At 32.6% G+C, this 23,680-nt stretch overlaps 1 protein-coding gene across 6 annotated transcripts in view; it reads left to right on the top strand.

The window, feature by feature from the left end:
* The window catches only part of ERBB4 (erb-b2 receptor tyrosine kinase 4), a 1,053,313-nt gene that overhangs the window by 742,451 nt on the left and 287,182 nt on the right, over positions 1–23,680 (top strand). For all 6 annotated transcript variants that reach the window (XM_020288223.2, XM_020288220.2, XM_020288224.2 and 3 more), the window contains exons 6-12: positions 232–350; positions 3,040–3,181; positions 8,429–8,542; positions 10,061–10,187; positions 17,100–17,173; positions 17,982–18,072; positions 19,967–20,166. In XM_020288223.2, the coding sequence (XP_020143812.1) occupies positions 232–350; positions 3,040–3,181; positions 8,429–8,542; positions 10,061–10,187; positions 17,100–17,173; positions 17,982–18,072; positions 19,967–20,166 (867 nt within the window). The remainder of the gene's footprint in view (positions 1–231; positions 351–3,039; positions 3,182–8,428; positions 8,543–10,060; positions 10,188–17,099; positions 17,174–17,981; positions 18,073–19,966; positions 20,167–23,680) is intronic.

Here is a 23,680-nt window from a genome sequence, read left to right as displayed (position 1 = left end):
ACAAGAAGGAATATAATAACAGAACAAATTATATGTTAACTTTGAAGATTTTTGTGTAATAATTTTGATCTAGCTGCAGACTTCATTCATTAAATGTTTGCTGAATTCAATCAATGGTAGGTTGAGTATATTGTTACACCATAACTCAGCTTTTCTCAGCTATTCCAAATAACCTTATGAGTTTCTCTTGGTGGCTGACTTTGATCGAGGCCCCGTCTCTGTCTTCTGCAGTGACAAGGACAGTGTGTGCGGAACAGTGTGACGGCAGATGCTATGGGCCCTACGTCAGTGACTGCTGTCATCGGGAATGTGCTGGAGGCTGCTCAGGACCTAAGGACACAGACTGCTTTGTACGTCTGGGAGTTCTCCCTTTTATTCTCCTGCTCTCCTTCCCCTCCCTTTTTGATTCAGGCACATTGACTCTTTAATATCTTATTATAATAGGATCAAGTTTAGCCATTTTAGGATTAAGAAAAATGCTCTGCCTTCCTAGGAGTCATTCCTTCCCTGAGTTGGCTATTGATTAACTAGAATTGTTCTGTTCTACTAAATAAATTGTATCTTTCTGATATAATTTATATTACAAATGAGATTTATTGGAGAACATATTGAGATGTCTTTTTTAGAATTGAATAGCATCCTTTCTGAAAATGCAGTGATTATCTGTTTATGTTGTTGCATCATTGAGTCGGATGAGTAGGGGCAATTGCATTTCATTTCTTGAATATAAATTCCAAGACTATAGCAGATAAAATTATGCATTTAAGTATTTTTTGGTTTATGTTGTTTATAAGTTAATATTTTAAAAGTTCAAGATTTACAAATGCACATTTAAAGCAATTTATATGTTAATCTATATGATTTTTATTTTAGAAGAGAATACTTTTACTTCCTTAAAATTAACATTTATAGTTTGTTGGGGACACTTTTTAATTACATTTTTATATAGTTATGATACAGTTCTTTTTGTTCTTTGGAATACATATAAACAATTCTGTGACTTATAGTAAATTCAGTTTCATATACACAGAAAACTGGTTTCATGTTTAAGCTAAAACCATAAAAATAAGTAATTGTTTTTATAGTTAAAAATGAATACAGAAATTTATTTTTTCTTCTCAAATATCTAGCAAGCAAACATACAATAGAATTAAGCATTTTTTTCAAAGTGAGAATTCCAGAAATAAGCAAAATATAAAGTTCTCATGATAATACATAATAATTTCTTAGTTTCTCAATATCATAAGAAACTTAATCTGTCTCCCCTAATTCAATACTGAAATAAAAATACGTAGTACAGATGTGGATAGAGAGGAAGAAAGAAAGGAAGTCAAAATGTTAAAACTTTAAAGAACATACTCAGCAGGTCTGGAGCTGAGCACCTTCCCCTTGTCTATCACCAGAAACAGGATGGCAACTTGATTTTGAAGACACTGAACACGGCAGGTGTCACATTAACAATTCCAAAGCAGTAACAACAATAAACAACAATAGCAAAAACTCTCACTTAGAAGTTTTGCACTACATTTTTTCATGGTTCCATTATCATGATAAGCACAGTGCCGAGTAGCTTCAAATTATCATTTCATTACTTTTATGGAATGGTCCAGTGATTCCACTTTGGCATTTGGTACAGAATGTTCAGGAATGCCAGACCAAGGCCTTGATGTAAGTTACTTTGTTTTGTATGCTCTCTGAAAGGTAAATTTGTTTTATTCCTCTGACTTATGTTCCTTTTTTTCCTAAGCAATCTGTGCACAACATCGCATAAAGTATGTTAGTAAACCAATTATATAAGGACACATGAAGTTTTATAGTCATAAATTAAAACTTACTGAGTTTTCTAGATTGGTTTTTAATAGATTCTTCCTAGAACGTGTCATCTTAGTGAATAATGTATCATCAAGTGAATCTCATTCTGATTATGCATCTAGTAGACCATCATCAGGGAATTGTCATGTTTGTGATAAAGTGCTTGCTAAAACAACAATTGATGAAGCAAATGTTTTGAGGAAACAGAATAAATTAATGCTTATTAATAACCATATGTACAATTTATGATGAAATGTAAATCATAGCTTGAGTTCACATTAGCTTACATTCCAAGGCCTAAATTTTTCCTATAAAGGCTTAATTACTTAGTTAAAAGAATTAGCTCATCCATACTTTATTAATCATGTGTTTATACATACTTATAGATAAGTTCTCTTTTTATATCAAATACCTAATTCTTAGGTGGTAAAATGCTTTTTAATTTTTCTCAAATTAATTTAAAAATACTAATAAATTGAGTTCTTAATATAAATATATAAGTCGGCAGAAATAAAGTCTTAAATCAATGTAGTAGCTTTTATTACACAAAGTAATATGACGTTATGAAAAAAGCCATATGGGAAATGACATCATGTTATTTAATTACAGGCTAATTATAGCTAGTAACCTCTTTACATTCTGGCATTACATACACTACATTTAGTCTTGTCTAGTCACCTGCTAGAGCCCTTTCAGTCCAGTTTAAAGGATCATCACAATTTTTTTTAACTTATTTATTTATTTATTTTTATTATTGAATGGTGATAATTGTACTTAACATAACACTTAAGTCACTGAACTCTCCAAATACCAGCTCAAAAGGAAGTCTAGCTTGTAGAATTAGGGAATTAGTTGTCAGGGCCAGACTCTAAGATTAGACATAAATGCTTTGAATAACTGTAAGCATAAATAATTTGTCACCATTAACTAACTTTAATAATTTAAACAAATTCTCGGTTTTGAAATGAGTGGATAGATGATAAGCAATTTGAGCTCAATAACCATAAATAGTGTATTTATGCCATTGGAAAAAAAAAAGCTTTGTGAAATTTTAGAAACACAAATTTATTCACAATATTTACTACAAAATTGTCAAATTTTGTAGTATTTATAAGATTGTTACATACTAAATAAAGAATACAACCTCCTTAGTGTTGCAGCAGTGTTTCATTAACAAACATTATAAAGATTCTTTGTTAAGTGAAAGTATCATTGGCTATGTTGCAGGCCTGCATGAATTTCAATGACAGTGGAGCATGTGTTACTCAGTGTCCCCAAACCTTTGTCTACAATCCAACCACCTTTCAATTGGAACACAACTTCAATGCAAAGTACACATATGGAGCATTCTGTGTGAAGAAATGCCCACGTAAGTAACAGAATAAGAGAAAAACAAATATATTAGACCATTATTTGAAATCAATGGAATTTCATGTAAGTTCATTTTAATTCAAAATTTGTAAGAATATTGTGAATTACTTTAGGTATGGGTACTATCACTCCGATTTCACAAATAAGAAAATTAAACCAAAAATTTAAAGTGATTGGTCTAAAGTTTCATAGCAAAGGAATGACACATCTGAGGTTATTGTAATGTGTTGTAGATGGGTTGTTGACTCTTAAACTCTTATATTCACTGTGTCCCAATTTTATTACATATCATGGCATTTCTCAGAAAAATGATTAGTTAAGTGGCAGCAAGCTATGTAATGAATAGGGTCTGCTTCTAATAAGAATGAAGTTTTACCTAAAATGATTTCTGATTATTTATTTATGCTAGAATATATAGCATTATAATTTTAATATCAAAACTAATCTTAAACAAAATCAATATATATTAAGAGAATGTTAAGGGATCTTTAACAAATTGTTAACTCATTCTGGGGATTCAAAATGATCAGCTTAATTTTCATGAGATATTCAGTATAATATATAATATATCTTTATATTTGCTTGAGACATTTTCTTTTCTTTGAGTGACCAATGGGACATTTCCTCAATGTTTTACCTATTGGAAAGGCTGAAAAAAAATCACTACATTTCTCCATATACTCACATAAAAGAAGGCTTTACAATCTACAGCATACAGATAGTCTTCACTTTGTGTATGTGATACAATAGGAAGTACAGGTTGAGTATCCCTAACTTGACAATCTGAAATCCAAAATTCTCCAAAATTTGAAACTTTTTGAGTAGCAACATGATGCCACAAGTGAAAAATTCCACACCCAAGCTCATGTGATGGCTCTCAGTCAAAATGCAGCACACAACACACAGTTTATTCAGCATCCCCAAGGGAGAAAACCCTCCCTGAGATCAGACCCCTTCAGCTATAATATATTTTTTCCAGGCTTGCCCAGATTCCTCCATGCAAGCACACTTACAAAAGGTAATTAAATGGCACAGGTGCATGTCAGTGCACCAACAGTAGATTCTCCACAATGTCCTACTTGGTGCCAAGACCTATGTGCATTACTTGCTATATTTTTGTTTTTGTTCTTGTTGTTTTTGCTTCATCTCTGCTCTGCGTCATAAAGATATTGTTGAAAATGTCAAAAAGAGTTGCATATACCCATTATGGATAACAGTAATAAGAATAAGAAGAAGCATTTGTGTTTCTGTGGAAAGTCAAGCTGTTAGAGAAACTGGTCCCAGTGGTATAAGTGTGAAACTTCTTATAGTGGAATATGGTATTGGGATGACCACCATATATGACCTGAAACACCAGAAAGATAAACCATTGAAGTTCTATGCTGAAAGTGATGAACAAAAGTTAATTAAAAAAATTGAAAAATACTGCATAAAGCTAAAAATGAAGATCTTGGTTGTGTATTGAAAGGATGGATCTAACACAGCTTCAGGGAGATAAAAAAAAGAAAAAAAGAAAGAAAGAAAGGGTGTATCCATCACTGTTGTGGCGAACACATGCAAAGTCATTTAATTGTGTGCTGTTTATAAAATGGGCAAAGATCTAGCACAGTAAGTTGAAAATTTAAGGGAACTATTAATATTAAATAGGCTTGTTAAAGAAGTTTAAGAAAAGACACAGCATTAAATTTTTAAAAATTTATGGCGATAAAACATCTATTATCACAAAGCAGTGGAGAAATGCATTGATGAGTTTGCCAACGCAATTGCTAATAAATCTGATGCCAGAATAAGTATAATAGTGCTGATGAAACATCACTGTTTTTGTGATACTGCCCCAGAAAGACAATGACTACAGCTGATGAGACAGCTCTTACAAAAATTAAGGATGCCAAAGACAGAATAACTGTGCTGGGATTTGCTAGTGCAGTAGGCACACATAAATGTCATCTCTTTGTGAGAGGCAAAAGCTTGCATCCTCACTGTTTTCAAAAACTGAATTTCTAGCAGTCCATTGTTATCCTACAAAAATGCATGACTCCCTAGGAACATCGCTTCTGATTGGTTTCATAAAAAATTTTGTACCAGTGGCTCATGCTCAGTACAGGGAAGCTTGACTGGATGACAACTGCAAGATTTTGTTACTCCTTGATGACTATTGTGTTCATCTTCCAGCTTAAATTCCCACAAAAACAATGTTTATGCCATGTACTTTACCCCCAATGTGACTTCATTAATTCATCCATGTGACCAGAGCATCTTCAGGTCAATGAAGAATAAAAATAAAAACACATTCTTGAACAGTATGCTAGCAGCAGTGAACACAGGCATGGGTGTGGAAGGATTTCAAAAGGAGTTTAGCACGAAAGATGCCATATATGCTGTTGCCAGTGCCTGGAATACAGTGACTAAAGACAAAGTTGTTCATACCTGGCACAACCTCTGGCTTTGTGGCTATATTCAGTGATGATGATAAAAAAGATGATTTGAAGGATTCCATATGTGATTAAAAAATAATGTCTGACCTCTTTATGTATGCAAAAATCACACCTTTACAGTCCAGTCTGAAAACTAGAAGAAATAGAGATCAAAGAATTTTTTATCACTGATAATGAGACTCCATTTGTTTATTCATTGACCAATGATGAAATAGAAGAAATGGTTCTGAATTGAAGTGATCGTGGTAATAGTGTCAATGAAGATGATGTTTTTAGCACTGCAGAAAAAATGTCTATAGACGACATGATGAAAATATATGATGGCCTTATTGAAAGAATAGAGAAGTGTACATTCATAATAGAACAAGAAACCATACCAGTTTATAAAATCAAAGAGACACTTCTAAAACAAAAATTATTGTTGATGGAGGAAACATTTAAAAAGCCATCCAGAAGAATGTCTCATCATCCCTACAGGACCCATTCTCTGGTCCCGCAATTGCTTCTCATTTTTCTTGTCACCTGAAAAAATCAAAACCCAGCATCATGGCTGTATACTGAAAGCCTGCCATCGTTTCTTGTTGTTAGTGTTGTTTAACAGCTGTAAAGGTATTCTGGTGATGCTACTGTGCTGTTTAGTTATCCTGAACACATTACTTTTTCACTGTTAATATGCTATATCATATCTTTTTACAGTTAAGTTTTTATGTGTGAATAAATGTAAGAAAATTATTTTCTTGTTGGCAGCATATAAATTCAGAGTCAGGAATGATGGTGTTGCCCACAACCACAGATCATTCACTTGGGTGGCTGAGATAGTGACACCTTTGCTTTTGACAGTTCAATGTACATAAACTTTGTTTCATAAACAAAATTATTAAAATATTATATAAAATTACCTTCAAGCCATATGTGTAAGGTGTACATGGGACATAAAAAATGAATTTCATTTTTAGACTTGGATCTTATCACTAAGGTATCTCATTATGCATATGCAAATATTCCAAAATTTGAATAAACTCTGAAATCTTTTGAAACGTTTTTTGTCCCAAGCATTTCAGATAAGGGATACTCAACCTACATGGAGGACACGGGATTAGAGTGGCTGTTGGATGTTAATACAAAACATCCTTCATACTTGGAATACAAAAACCTTCATACTTTGTGCCCACTCCCATGGATTCATACCTAACCCTCTACCCCAGACTCCCTTTTTCTCAGATTTTCCAAATTTCTTCTCCCAGGGCAAGCTACTGCTCATGAGTCCATATAAATTCTCTAAGCTAAGGCCACTTCTCTTTCCACACAAAGTGAGTAATCAGTTGCATTACTCAGAACTATGCCCTTTGGTAGGATTTTCTCTTGCCACTGTCTTTCAAGTCTACTCCTAAATGAGGCTGCACACAGAAAATCTGCCCTTCCTTTTCAGCTAGCTACATACCAAGCTTAGTTTTTATCATCCTCAGTCAGCTTATCATAATTACCCTGTCTTGCCCCACATGTACCCATAGATATGAGCTGACTCATAGGTGTGAGAGGGTCCAGCATCCTCGTGGATGTCATGGGAACAAGAACCACCTGCTTAGGCAGTTTACTTGTGCTTCTGCCCTTACTCATATCAATCCCAAAAGTACTGCTTCCATCTCACAAGGGACTGCTCTTGGACCTGGCTAGTAATATGACATTATAACAAAACTTTGTTCGTGATGGACAATTCTGTTGACAAGGTCAATCAGTGACCCATGGTTAGGTGCTCCATCTCTGCCAGGACCCAGAATCATGTCAGGAGCTTTTTGTTCAATGGTGTACAGTCCAATGCTGCAGACAGCATGGCTTAGCTCTAGTAACCTAGAGGTCTCTGTTGTGAGTTTCTAGTTGGGACTTGCCATAATTCCACATGGCATATTTTCCCTCCATAGATACTTCTGGTATCACAGAGCCTCTGGGGTTTTATGATCCAAGTAGCAGTGTCCCTTGCACCATAGCCTGGATCTATACCATATGCCTTTTCTCCTCTGGGCACCCCTCAAGGCTAAAAGCCCTCCATCCTATTCTATATTATGCTATAACAGTATCCCAAGCATGGAAGGATGCTGCCCTCAAAAACAGCATGACCTATCAGGTGTTCAGTTTTCCCTGAACTCTAGGGAGGCTCTAGATACAATAATTTATGCTTTATTTTAGAGGGGATGTCCTGGTGTATCTCAGGTCATTGGACTCCTAAACATTTCACCCAAGTGTTAAGTAATAAGAACCTCTCTGTCTTTTTGTTATACCTTTTCTAAGGTACTACTCTTTAAAATTTTGTTTTGTTTCTTTGTATAAAAATATGAGAAAACATCTGTGGCACTCCACAAAAGATATAACACATTGTAAATATTTCCTCCTAAATATGAAGTGCACTTTCTTGATCCAGGGCAATTCAACTTAAGCTTTATTTGTGCTTCATGAACATGAAGTATTTTTAGACATCAAACTTGCATCATGACATGAAATGAAGTGGAACTATTGAAAAACACAAACTAAATGCCATGTACTTTCCTAAGTCTATAAAAGAAATCTAATCTATCTTGGGGGCAATTCAGGATGTGGAGCAATGGCCAAGCACTAGTTTTTGTTAACACATACTGCCTTTGAATTTGAATGTGGGTGGTTGGAGATACTATTTCAAGCTGAGGTGTTTTAGGGGAAGAGACATGTACACTATCAGTGATGCTAATCATTTTAAAACCTTAAAATATTTTGTTTTAAACTTGTTTGTTGAATATTAACATCATTTCTTATTTTACTTTTTTTTAAAAAAAAATCAGATAACTTTGTGGTAGATTCCAGTTCTTGTGTGCGTGCCTGCCCTAGTTCCAAGATGGAAGTAGAAGAAAATGGTATTAAAATGTGTAAACCGTGTACTGATATTTGCCCAAAAGGTGAGTGATAGCTCAGATTATTTTGGTTAGAACAGGACCCTATACCAAGATTTTTAATTTACCTTTTAATAGACCAATGAAGTTAGCCTCTGAGAACACACCCACTCCCACAACCAAATCTGCCTGCAAACACTTTCCATGACTTTTGGACAGTTCCTCAAAGTATCAATTGTCATAACAGCATGCATTATTAGTTTTGCATTATATCTACTAAAATGGTCCAGATAAAATCAGAGTTAACTTTGATAGCAACTCAGAAATAATGGTGCATTTTATTCGATCACTGGCAAATTTTAGAAGTTTTGTACAAAACAAGGGTTCATGTGGTTATGTTAGCATCGCAACACATATTATTGCTTGCCACTGTATAGAAAATGATCTGCTAAGCATAAAAAGAAATGCAAAGGGACATGCAACATGACCTTTACTCTCCAGATCTTAAAAAAAATTGAAATATATATGAAAATGCAAAGAAGTTTACCATAAATGTTAAATAAATATTTCAGATAATTCATACTATAGAATTTTAGTGGAGAAAGAATTTTAATGAAACCCTTCTAGCCGTGGGTTCTCAAATTCTTGACCAGAATGAAACTTAAATTAAGCAGAACAAAAGTACAGTCCCAATCTCATGAATGTTATTAAGCTTTTCAGAGTATCAAAGAGTGCCTTAGAAAAGGGCAAACTTCCTTCCTTTATAGTACATTCTAAAAACTGTTTTTAAAATTACAGGTTGTAGACCCTTAGTACATAGGCCATAAAATTGTTTTACTAACATGACCAGCATTTCAAAAGCATTAAAATAATATTTTAGAATAGATTAGAAAATAGGCAATTTTATGTAGTATTGGGAAGTATTGATTGATGAAGGTTTTGTTTGAGTTATGTATGTGTTGTATGTGTATAGTGGGTATTGATTTAAAATATAATTCTTGGCCGGGCGCGGTGGCTCACGCCTGTAATCCTAGCACTCTGGGAGGCCGAGGCGGGTGGATTGCTCGAGGTCGGGAGTTTGAAACCAGCCTGAGCGAGACCCCGTCTCTACTAAAAATAGAAAGAAATTAATTGACCAACTAAAAGTATATATACAAAAAATTAGCCGGGCATGGTGGTGCATGCCTGTAGTCCCAGCTACTCAGGAGGCTGAGGCAGGAGGATCGCTTGAGCCCAGGAGTTTGAGGTTGCTGTGAGCTAGGCTGACGCCACGGCACTCACTCTAGCCTGGGCAACAAAAGTGAGACTCTGTCTCAAAAAAAATAAATAAAATAAAATAAAATATAATTCTTACAGTGAGTCATGGTCACTATCCTATAGTGTAGGGACGATATTGTAAAGCCAGCCCAGTAGTAAAAGTTTAATGAATGAACTATTATTTTAACTTTTTAGAAAAACATTATTTTTAATACATATTTTTTCCATTTTACAATGAAAAAATACTGCATTTTATACAATGAAAATGCAATTTATTTGCCAAAAATAAGTTTCTCAATTCCCTGATTGTGAATCTTGTTTCTACAGCTTGTGATGGCATTGGCACGGGATCACTGATGTCAGCTCAGACTGTGGATTCCAGTAACATTGACAAATTCATAAACTGTACCAAGATCAATGGGAATCTGATCTTCCTTGTCACTGGTATTCATGGGTCAGTATTAAATTTTTGTACAAAATTATTTTACAAAGTGTAGACAAAGCTGAAGAGATACTTTAGATTTTTCTGTTTGATTCATCTTAACCCAAAAGAGTTTTTTACTTTTCGCTAATGCTCTTCAACAGAAGAAAGGGCTACATGTTACCAGCAGTGATAGTAAACTAGATGTTGGGGACAATCCACATTTGGGTAACTACTTAAATTTGAAAATATGCATTTGTATGTAAGCTAAAATGTATTTTCAGGACATTCTTCTCAAATCCATACTTCTCAGCAAGCTTGACTTATTTTTAGAAATGTTTAGGAAAACAATATTTATGAGTGAGGTAAAAATATTCATTCCGTTTCTTAACTGATTAAGTCAAGACAACATAAATGAATATTCCTTTAAAAAAATCTTACATAAAACAAATCAAGAAGTTGAAATTCTCCTGAGCTTATTTCTTTTTCTCTTTTTTCTCTTAAGTTAGGAAGTTAGTACTACCATTAAAAAAGCTATTAAATGAATTTTATTTTGATAATGAAAATTGTAACATTAACTGGGCCCCTTTCTTACAGAACCACCTGCTGGTTTTAACTGGGAAAATAACAAAGTTTGTATTCTTTGAATTATAATAAAAACGTCAGTATTTTACTGTATGTTTTATCTATTTGTTTATAATATTACTTAGTCCCTAAATATTAGTGCTACAGGCTACAGATAAAGAATACCATTCATATATTTCAATTCAACATCTTCCTCTGAACATATATCATATCATTTCTAGAAGCAAAATAATTTAATACATTATGAATAAATATGTCCAAATAGGAACAGTAAGAGCAAAAGAACAACATGTTTCTTTCCATTCAAATAAATTATTGTATGAGTTATAGTTTAAAATGTCCCTTTACTTTAACAAATAGCTTTTAATATGTTTTCATGTCAGCTATTATAATAGTATGTATGTACTCTTTGCCCTAGATTTGTTGCATTTAGCCCAAGAAATGTTTTTTATTAAAAATTAAACTTTAAGCTTTCTAATTTATCTTTTAACACATTAACTGCCATGTGAGTTGTATTTAATTCACACTGTTTTTGAGCCCACAACCGCATGAAGCATATGTGAGTCACACATCTCTTCACCTTGGGAGCCGGGTGAACTATTTTTCAAGTTGCATATAACTCACACACAAAAGACACTAAAAAATAACATCTTTTTTATTAAATTAGAAAGGATCATTTTGTTTTCAAAGTTTTTATTTTATTTTTATAATGAAACACTGTGGTCCCAAGGACATTTTTTTGCTAGTGTGACAGTCAAAGTGTTAAAATATGTAGACTTGGTAATTTTCAGCCTACACTTTAGCATGGCAACAATCTGTTGGGACTGGGTCATTTTGAGATGGGATGCATTTAAATAACTTTACCACAGTCCCCACTGACCCTCTGGATCCATTTATATTGCTGTCTTAGCTTCCTTGGCCCATTGCATAGGACACCTGGGTCAATATTTAGGTCCATCATTATAATTTAATGCATGTGTGACATTTAATAAAGCAATATACTCACGTTTTAACTATTTTTAAAACCAACTATCACCATGAATAAAAGATCATATCATGCTAATAATATCTTCTGAGATATAAGAAGATAGAGCCACTTGACTTACATTGCCTGCTTTCATGTGGAAATAATATGTGAATTAGCCTCAAGTTTACCAGTATAGGGAATGATTTGAAATCATACTCACATGAATTACATTAGATAAGTGGTTTTTGTCCCTAGCAGGTCCAATATTCTTCTTTTATATATTAAGAATTTGATACTTCCTTTTAAATTCTGAAATAAAATTTATAGATAATATAGCCAACCTATATATATACATTTAAAAAATCATTGTAATTCTCTAGTTATAATTTAAAGAAGAAAGGAAAGGAGTGTACGATAAAATATGTATTGTTAGGAGAATGCTCAGATTCCAGCTATAATGAAAGTTTGGTTTTATGAGAAATAAGAATAAAAGTCATTTCATGTAAGAAGTATAGGGAAATAAAGCAGAACAGCTGGCCACTGGAATAGAAAATAACTAACTGGAGGCATTGTTATATAACAAAAGGAAAGAGGAAAACCACTTTACTGAAATTGGGGTAAAAAGACTAAGGAATGAATTACATTTGGTCAAAGTATGATGAAGCATGAAGTTTGCGCACACGAGGTGCTATACATCTGGTAGGACATTTTAAGGTTGTACAAGACATGAGGCGATCCTTTGCTGTAAAAGACATTTAGCAGCCTTGGCCTGTTAAATGCTATTTATTTATTACAAAAGTCCTGTAATATCTCCCAATTTGTGTTACAACTGAAACACCTCTACAAATGTGCCAACTTTCCCTGTAGTATGGTGGTACTGTCCCCACTGAAAACCACTGCGAGAATTTTATGATAATAGGATTATGAACCAACAAAAGTGACCTGCTAATACATAAAATTCTTATAGATAACACATGGGTGGAAAGGTTTGAAAAAGACTTGATCTAGTGAGGTTCAGGATAGTTATTTTAGTCTTGATTCATCATGGACCATATTTATTAAAACTCTGAATTTATACTAGTTATAAAATGACATTACATATTTTTTATTCACCTATGGTCTATAGTAGGGGAAAATTTAATAAATAAATGCAAAAATAGAAATAGATGTTTCAAGGAATAAAAATATATCAAGAAGAGGAACCATGCATTCACACATTTATGACAATATTTCAGGCAGGCGCAATGGCTCACACTGTTATCCTAGCACTCTGGGAGGCTAAGGCAGGAGAATCACTTGAGGTCAGGAGTTCAAGGCCAGGCTAAGCAAGAAGGAGACCCACGTATCTACCAAAAATAGAAAAAAAAATTAGCAGGGCATGGTAGTGCATGCCTGTAGTCTCACCTACTTGGGAGGCTGAAGCAGGCGGATTGCTTGAGCCCAGGAGTTTAAGATTACAGTGAGCTATGATGATACCACTGTAGTCTAGCTAGGGCAACAGAGTGTGATGCTGTCTCAAAATGAAATATAAAATAAAATAAAATTTTAAACTAACCCGGACTTTTAAGTAGAACAATATTGTTAATTCATCCAGGTAAAAAACAACTTGTAGAAAATCAGCTTACAATGATTGGAAGTAGAAAAATAAACCAGGCTTGTCTTAAAAATAAACTCAGAAAATAAGAATGAGACTTTCTTGTTGGATAACTTGATCCAAACTATGCTGGAATTTGGTTTGCCACTCTACCATGGACAATTTGCATTGAATTGGGTGGCTTCTCTTTCATGTCAAACATTCACTGTCTTCTAATAAAAAATTAAGAAGTGGATTAATGATAAATACTTATTTCCTCTGGTTGCTGTGGTGATTGTAAACAAAAATTATATTGAATTGCTCAGCCCAGTATCTGGCATATTGTAAAACCTTAATAAATGGTATAAAAGAGAAAAGGGGAGATAGAGGAAAAGAGAGGGAAGAACACAGAGAAAAAGATTGAGAGAAAGAATAAAAAGCAATAGAAAAAAAGCAGAAGAATGCAGTGCAAAAGAAAAATCTCAGTGACTATGTCTATTTTATAGCACAGCATTTTGTGCAACAAATGTTACCGACTTGTTATTTAATTGTCTTTTACAGACTATTTTGGAAATCAAGTAAAGGTAAAGTTTTCAAGATAAATCATACTTCTTAGTTAAGATGATTATTTTTTTTTCCATCATAGCACTTAAACCTGGAATATTTGAAGTTATAATCATTATTGGGTCTCAAGCATAATTTAGAAAACATTTTTCAGGATAAATACATATGTGAAATATGATATAGTTTTTATTCCCACTCTTATGCTAGCAAGAAACATATAGTGTGAAGCTTTTTCCTTTCATCTTAGAAAAGTACAGATATAGAGTTGATTCAGGAGACCTAAGAGATATTATATATGTATAGATATAGGTATGATGATGAATGTAATATGTATGTGTATGGAGGGGGGGTTTTCAAAGGTGAATAGCATAGGGTATTAGAAAGAGGAAACGTCTAGTAAATTAATGTTTTATCTCACTAAATTTCCATTATCCTCAATATTTTACTAACTGGCTTTTAATAGGATTGTATGGTTTGATCAAAATAGCTGAGATTTTTTTAACTAATAAAAAAGCAAAAATCATAATTAAATGTACTTATGAATTTCAAAAACAGGTTTCTGCTGAAAGTAAATTTACTGGCAATTTTTCAATTAAAATTTTAGTGTATAAAAGACTCAAGAAGTTCCATTGGCATAATAGTTTATAGCACAATAGTGCCATTACTAGAAATAGAAATAGGCACTTATTTACTCATTTCCTTATTTAATGAATTAAAATGGGAACAAAAGGGAATGCTTAGTGTTTAGAGTTATCGATAGGAATATACTTCTTTCATGTTTTGTCATGTTTGACATTGTTCATCTACATATGCTTAGGGTAACAAAATGTTCACCAAATAAGCATTCTTATTCTATATCACAATGAGGTACTGGCAAGGGGAATTTTCATGATGGACCACAACGATGATAGACAATGGAAGGGAGATAAGAGGATTGGTGATAAAGTGATTTCAGTGAAATTATGAAAGTATATTTCTATTTCTTCATCCTGAACTTTATTTTGGATCATCAAACATAATGAAAGGGTAGATATAATGTTCTTTTGCATGGCTCTGAATTTAGTCAGGAAAGTTCTTGATTTTAAAGTACTATAGATGTCAAGTGGCTGTAGGATGAAATGCCCAAGAGGTACTTTGAAGTTGGTGAGTGGAATTCTGTCAACTTATTTTATGAGGGTCCTGAATCTCTAAAATTAACTATATAAAATTTCTGTGGTCCACTGGGCTTCATGCTAACATTCCAGAATTCATTTCATTCCTAGAAACCCAGAATTATTCTCAGTAAAGGTGTGGACTGACCCCATTATTGTGTGCTTGCCCTGAATTTTTGAGTCTTTCTCAATAAAACCAGGATATTTGATTATATGACCTGAGCTGTTCTACATACTGCTTTTCATCAAGGAATAAATGTTGAAAACTCATTCTCCTACTATAGAGCTGATATTTTCTCTGCATACAAAAGTCTTTGCATGTGAGGACAACAAGAATTTTCCCACATGGTACACTTCATTTTTTGGCTTCATAGTCATCAAAAGCATAGTTATTCATTCCATATATTTTTTACCTATAAATACAGTAAGCTTGCCATAACATTTAATTGAGACTAAGCTCTTGAAAGATATTAATGTGACACTGAAAAAATTCTAATCAATGGTTTATGTGTGAATTATAGAGAAATATATTTATAGTATTTCTCCAATCTCAGCAATATCTAGTTTTGAGCCTTGTCTAGCACTCCTTGTTAAACTAGTAGTACATTGTATTGATTGCACCTCTTAGTTTGAAACAGTAATTTAATCAAGCAAAGATTTTTTTTTTTTTTTTTAAGATATGGATGGTTTATAATAAAGAAGAATATGCTGATGAACCATGTTCAGAAAGCTCATACAAAGTGGTTCCAGAGATCAAGGCTGCTGTAACAGGATATAGGCCACATACCTATCTGGTTTTCAGGGGACTATGGAGAGCCTTGATTGATAGCTCTATTAGGACTGCATACAATGGATCACTGTATCCTGGTAGTTATTCCCCATACCAAAACAATGGTTCTCATAGACTGGTAAAATAACAGATGTGTACAGCAAAAATAAAGCTCATTTGATTGCTGAGTAGATGCATACTTCTTAATACGTAAGTTCATTTTTCTTAGGTTTGCTCTCTATTTGAGAAGTAGCCAATGAATAGAATTTAGTCTTTCTGTAAAGGGTATACATTAACATGAGGTCTCAACTTGCCCAGGATGGCACATCTTTTAATGTAATAAAACTTTAAAAAGATGTATTCATTAAAAAAACTGGAAGTATTGCTTGAATCACTGAAGAAGGTTTAGTATTATGTTTATGTTAATTATGCAGTTATTTTGTATTCATCAGTATGTTTTACCTGAAAAAGTCTTTTTAAGATGAAAACTTCTGAAAAAAACCTGTGAAACATGTAATTTTAAAGATATTTTGTGTTTATTTTTGAAAAGACTGGGGATCTATATAGATATCAATAATATTTATTACAAAAATATCTTTAAAATCAGGAGATTATATTTTAGAAATCTCCAAAGTTTATTATTTTTGAACTTTGTAAAATTTGTTGTAAATTTTGTTTTCAAATATTAGTATAATTCTTATAGATGGAAGGAAATAGTTCCTGTATTATAAAAGTGAATATAAATAAGCCAGAAAAAAACAAGATGGTTATAAATAATCCATATGAAGTGTAGCTTTCATATAATATTATGAATATCATAAAAATTCACAAATAGGTAAGTATACAACTACAGCAAAAAAAAAAAAAAAAGTTGGTTTCATCTCTTTGCTTCTGTCTTATGAATTACAGATGCTGTTAAGAATTTAGATTGCTTTGAGGAGCCCAAAGCAAATTGTTCTCACCATAATAAATTTCCAGACTGTATTCTTCCCAATTATGAATGAACTTTTAAAACAAAATAAAATAAAATGGTTCATACATGGGCTTGCTATCTGTAGAGCTTTTTTTTTTCTTTTCAGGATAGTTAAAACTGAAACATTCTCGTAGATCTAGAACAGCCTTTGATGATGAACTCCTATTTTATGTCATCAAAAATTTCTTAAAAACACCTGTTAATCTCCTTCCACATCTACCGTAGAATAATTTGGATGATGAATTGCTAACTTCCCTACTGCTAATTAAATTTTAATTTGAATGAAATAACTTATCACATTTCTCATATGTTCATTCCTTTATCAAATTTCAAATGTGGCTGTATCTCTTCTTGCTTTTCCAGGGACCCTTACAATGCAATTGAAGCCATAGATCCAGAGAAACTGAATGTCTTTCGGACAGTCAGAGAGATAACAGGTAATTGTTCAAAATGCAATTGTTGTGCTATGAACTATGTAACTTTGATGTTTTCTTGAAAACATTTATGTGTAAGACTGGAATCAGCAACTCATTTTAAAAGCAGATTGTAGTTTATAAAACCACAAGTCATTTTGAACAATGGTGGTCTTACTAATTGGATTCTGTGCACATTTTGAATGATGTGGAATTACAAAATAAATAACCTTGAAATTTTCATGTTAGTGTTTTTGCAAGTGTCAGCTGATCTTTCAACCGATGTTTTTCTATTTAGTTTGTCATAAGAAGTACTATTGAGCACGGGTAACATGTAGTATTTGTTTAGCATGCATATACTGAGCACCTAATATGTTCAAGGCTTTATTAGTAGGTGATATGGGGTCCATAGACATGAATCAGACATGGATTTGCCATCAAAAAATATAATAATCTAATGAGGAAAGTTAGATATGTATGTTAATGGCTTAGAAAGCAAGGTAGATCTTGACATTGTAAATACACAGATGAAGTGGTTAAGGAATTCAGAGAAATTGAAACTACATTTTTCTCATTATCTAGTTAGACTACATGCTTGCATCTATAAAAATAAGTGAAATTGAGTCATTTAAATATACACAGTTTAATTGGGTAAGGCACTCAATCTCAACAGAATGAATATATGTAATGGAATGCTTCAAAGATAGAAATTCTCACTGCCCTTTTCTTACCACCCTCTTTCAACACATTTTCATCATATTTCAAGAAAAATCAACACGATTACTAAGACAATGATATTCTGAATAATTTTTATTGCCTTTCTCACTTGTAGGTTTCTTGAACATTCAATCATGGCCCCCAAATATGACTGACTTCAGTGTTTTTTCTAACCTGGTGACCATTGGTGGAAGAGTACTTTACAGGTAGGTGTACATGTTTAAACCTGCAGGTCTCCCAGATTTCAAGAGGAATATCACATGTACATTAAGTCAAAACCATCACTCTTATTGATTTACTAATTCTGGGGAAATCATGTTTCTACCCTTAATTCCAATAATAATGAAAATACCTCTATGAATATATAAAGTATTATAGAATATATAGTTTGAAATATATATATATATATATATATATATATATATATATAGTCTATCTACAACTCAAGGCACTATTCATGTTTTACAGGTATGGAGTACATGATGTGAGGTATAAAATTAAAACTTTTTGATCATATGTTATCATAATTAAAAGATAGAGTTGAGTGATTTGGTGATGGCTCAGGTGTGTGATACAGATGCTCTTGTACTAGAAGGCTGTTTTTGTCTCTGGTGCTGTCATTTGAACTATATATCTTAGGGTTGATGTTTCAGGTATTAGTCCACCACTCTGCATGCAGCACCATTTGATAAATGGAACAGAAAAATCCAGGCTTAGAAGAATATTGTTCTAAAATTCTAATGTCAATATTTTTAATTCACATGTTAACAATAAATTACAAGCCACTGCTTTTTATTTTAGTTTTTTCTGATTTCATCTCCATAAAGTTCTTATTCATTAACAAATTAAAAGTCAATTTACACAAGAAGGGTTTTATTTAATGTCTGCTTAAGTTCAAAAAAGATGTCTAAAATCGATACTATCATTAAGTATTTTTAAATAATGTTTCATAGAAAGTACATTGAATTTTACTATTAAAATCTAAAACAGGTATGTCTGTAAGAGGTTTTGAAATGTAAAGGGAAAAGACACTTCATAAAAAAGAATACCTGAGAGTTATGATCCATTAACGTACTATATATAAACAATTTTTATTATTAAATGTTATAAATCAGTCAAGACATTGTGCTGACATTGTAATCAATATCTCAAGGTGTTTATGATTAAAGAAAAAATTTGAGAGAATGAATTACATCTCAGTCTTTACCACTGAGATGTTAGTCTTTCTGTATATGTATCCATGCAAATACACATACACTCCACATGAAAATCAATTGTAAATATTAACAGCAAAGTATATTTAAAATTATAAATGAAAGGGGAGAGCTTTGATCTACAAAATGTAAAATAATGTTCATCTGTCAATAAAAATGTAGGAACTATATTCTTTAAGGAATGAAAAAGAAAAATAATTACAGAAATGTAAACTATGTTGAAATAAAAACAATTTCCTTGAAATGATATTTGATTTACACAGGGAAGTTAAAGAGTTTCTCCCCAATTGCCCAAGCTGAGTATATATTTTTAAATATTAGTTTAATTTTATTTTTCTCTTCCATTTTTAATATCTCCTAACCTTACTAATGCATTTTTCAACTATTATAATTCTTTGATTTCTGAGATATAAATTAGAGCTAAATGTCTATAGTTACTTTCTGCAATATCTATCCTCTGAAAGCATGTCGAAATCTATTGCACAATTTCAGTAGAATTAATGTCTTACATTGAGTAGATTGACAGTCATCCTAAAAACATTTATTTAGTCTTAATATAGGATTTTGTCATTAAAGAACTTAAAATTGGGGCAGGGAGAGGGAAGGCAGTGAGCAGATATGTCAGTGGTAAATACATAGAAATAGAGATATATTGTCAATATTTATAAATCTAAGAAATGAACATCTTCTTTTTGGGGATCAAATTATTACTTTTAAAAATGACAATATACAGCATGTAAAGAAAAAAGTATCATTCTGAACACAGACTTATGAATTCAGTCTCTGTTGATGTTCCATTAACATTCTTTTTGGAGTAAGATGTGGCATCCTTATTTTGCTTCAGTAATGCATTTCATTGTTCCGTTTTCTCCCTCCCCCTCCTTAGTGGCCTCTCCTTGCTTATCCTCAAGCAACAGGGCATCACCTCTCTGCAGTTCCAGTCCCTGAAGGAAATCAGTGCGGGAAACATCTATATTACTGACAACAGCAACCTGTGTTATTATCATACCATTAATTGGACAACACTCTTCAGCACAATCAACCAAAGAATAGTAATCCGGGACAATAGGAAAGCTGAAAACTGTAGTAAGTACATTACCCTGACATTTAAAACATAGAACTTTAAAAATGTTCTCCCATTCTACATTGGACTAAACAATTAAAAATAACAGCAGGTCAGAATTGTTGCCCTTATCCCAACCCTTAAAAAAAGAAGGTAGTTATTACCAAGCTGGTATAAAAGAATAAGTGACTTTTTGTAACATATGTTAGCACAGCTTGCCTCATCTTAAGAACTTTCCTGTGGAGGTTTAGGTTCAATAGGTCTATGTGGAAACCGGGCATTTAAATGTTTAATAACCATCCCAGGTAATTCCAGGGATCCAGTCAGTTTGTAGAAATCCACCGAGTTGAATTATCTGTTTGCTGTTTGGTTTCAGCAAGGTCAGTAACACAATAATAGCGTTTTGCCATATGAGGGTGGTGGGAAAGTGAAGGTATATTCTTCCAAAGAGCATAAAAAATACTGTACAAGAAGTTTGCTCTTTAAGAAGTTTTATTGTTCAAGAAGAAAATTAATTTTATAAATGCGTATATGTAGGCATGTCATTATCTCTTTTTAAATCTGTTTTGCTACTGATTGATCTACTTCATCATTTCTTTGTTATACCAAAGCAAATAATGTTTTTATAGGCACATAACTATGCCATTCCTATCTAATATATTGATACTCTAATGATTAATACTTAATTCTTCCCTATTTTTCTACTGAGTACTACTCTTTTCTACATCCTGCAAGTATCACTATTATGCATATAACCACTTGACTTATTTATGGTAAATACTAAATAAAAAGACTCAGGACTCAAATGATCTGTTTGCAAATGCATATTCTTGTTATGGGTATGGACTAAATCCTTTCTAAAAGGCAAATTCCCTAAGAAAACTTTTGCTCTTGGGGGTATTTTCTCCCTTCTTTGATGTCACCTTCAGAACAATCATAAGAGTACACATAAATAACAACTGACTTTATTTGTGTGTGCATGTGTATGAGTGTGTGAATAAATAGTGGGGGACATTTTTTAAATTATAAACTCTTAAGATCTCAGCATGATTTAAGTTTACTGAGTTAAGTAGTCAATGAATTAATTTATTTATTAATATCCCATCTTGTTCCAGAAAGGGTTTAAGGCAACTCAGTCTAGTAATTTTCATAAATAAAACTTGTAATTTATGAAGAACTCATTTATATTTTAGCTGTTTCAATCCTTAAGAGATATCTCTTGCAATATGAAGTTCTTGATTTGGATGAACTTAAATTCTTACACATTCTTAAATTCTTATACATTCCACATAGAATCAAGAAATATAAACTCTGCAGCTGGGTGGCATGAGCCTGTAGTCCCAGCAACTCTGGAGCCTGGGGCAGCAGAATCGCAAGATCAAGCCCAGCCTGGGCAAAGTAGTGAGCCCCCCAATATCCAAAAATGAAAAATAAAATATACAACCTAATTACGTATCAAAATATGCATCTTTATATTGAATGATATTCATCTTTTAATTAAGCCTGGATTATTTCCTTCATTTTATACATTGCTGATTCCTGACAGAAAGTTTGCTTTGCTTTTTTTTTTCTAATACTTGGCTTTTTACTCCACATTTCTCTATGTGTGTGTAAAAACCCCAGACAAAGCAAATGATTCATGGCAGTAAAGTAGAATCTTATTCAATACCAGTTTATAAATATTTCCCTAACTGAGGTTATACTCTCTTTTTCTTCCACTTACTTAAAAAAATAGCACCACTACCTTTCAAAGATAGATTCAACTATGAAGACAATAATTCTAAAGGAAAATATAAAAGAATCAGAGAAAAACATTCCATCTTGATATTACTTACTCAGTTTACAAATTCTACAAATATTTATTTTTTTTAAATCTTCTTTATACCTAAACTACAACAGAAATGGGAAGAAGAAAATATAAAAAATAATTAAATGTAGAAAAGCAATATGGAAGAAAAGGGAGATTTCAATAAATGATGTATGTTATTCCATATCACTGTAAGACTTCTAAATTTTCCAAACAACCAAAAGAGAGTAAATAATGATAATGATAATGAGTTGAAAACCTAAGATATTTGTAAAATTTCAATGTTTTACTTCTTGGACTGAGTTTAGCCACTTTTTAAACCATGAACATATGTTTTTGTTATGTGCACTTTGAATTGACTTTGCAGTTTGGAGAAGAAATGAAGCAGTTAGAAGGAACACCGTTTTGTGGTGATATAGTATAAAGTCAAGCATATCATTTTTCATTTTTAACATCTGAGAATAAATATATTTTGCATGAAATCCATTTATCAAAATGTGGACTTCAGTCTCATAGCACTTTGTATCCATGAAAATCCTGTATGCCTGCATTTCAGAAATGTAATTACCCTGTAAACTTGACCTCAGAGATGCTTCTGATGTTTACAATGAACCTGCAATAGTACCTTATATATGTTTAAAACTTTCTTATCATCTACAGTACTATCTGTAAATTGGAAGGTCTCTAAATATTGGCTTCACTTTAAATGCTCTGTAAATATTACATATTGCTCTTTGTATGCCATACACAGGTAAGATATATTTGAGCATACACACATATTTCATACAATATATAAGCATGCATGCATATACAACATACATGTGTATATGCACATGCATGTACAGCACATGCATGTACCCACACCTAGAACACATACACATGCACGCACATCCATACATGCTCACCAAACATACACATTGTCACCAAAAAAATGCTCTGATCTAAATCTGGGAGTTGGTTTATTAACATAAAAGAAAAGGCAATCTTCATTTATAACAGTGTTTTTGGAGTTCAGCATGATTTAAAACAATAATGACAATGAAAGAAAAGCTTTACCTTGACTGTAAAGGGTGACAGTGGCTTGACCAATTTTACTCTTTTAAGTCAAAATTTCAAAGCAGACTTTATGGTTTGAAGAAATTGAGATTGAGAGTAACTCTAAGACATGAAAAGCAAGAACATTTTCTGCCTCCATCATTTATGTGGTTATGGTACTAACAAAATGACAGTGCTGGGTGAAAGAAGTTTTAGGATAGGTTTATAAAAGCATTTGAAGTTTCGTGAAATATTTAAGCATAAATTTTTAACACTGAAATATAAACAGTATAGAGATAAATATTATGCCAACCCCTCAGAATCTGAGTTATATTTGTTTATTTTATTTTTATTTCATAATATAAAGGGCTACAAATGTTTTGATTACATAAATAGCTTTTGTACCATTTGAGTCAAAGCTTTAAATGTGTCCATCCCCCAGGTAGTGTGCATTGTACCCATTAGGTGTGATTTTACCCATTCTCCCTCCCCCTTCTACCTGCTTGATTTCCAATGAATGTTATTTCCATATGTGAACATAAATGTTGATCAATTAGTTTCAATTTAATGGTGAGTACATGTGATGTTATGTTTTCCCATTCTTGTGTTACTTCACTTAAAAGAATGGTCTGCAGTTCCCTCCAGGTTAATACAAGAGGTATTAGTTCACCATTTTTTTAGTGGCTGAGTAGTAC

Source organism: Microcebus murinus, chromosome 8 (genome assembly GCF_040939455.1).
Source record: "Microcebus murinus isolate Inina chromosome 8, M.murinus_Inina_mat1.0, whole genome shotgun sequence".
In the NCBI taxonomy this organism is placed as follows: domain Eukaryota; kingdom Metazoa; phylum Chordata; class Mammalia; order Primates; family Cheirogaleidae; genus Microcebus; species Microcebus murinus.
The sequence above is the reverse complement of the archived record's forward strand: the minus strand, read 5'-3'. Positions and strand labels throughout refer to the sequence as shown.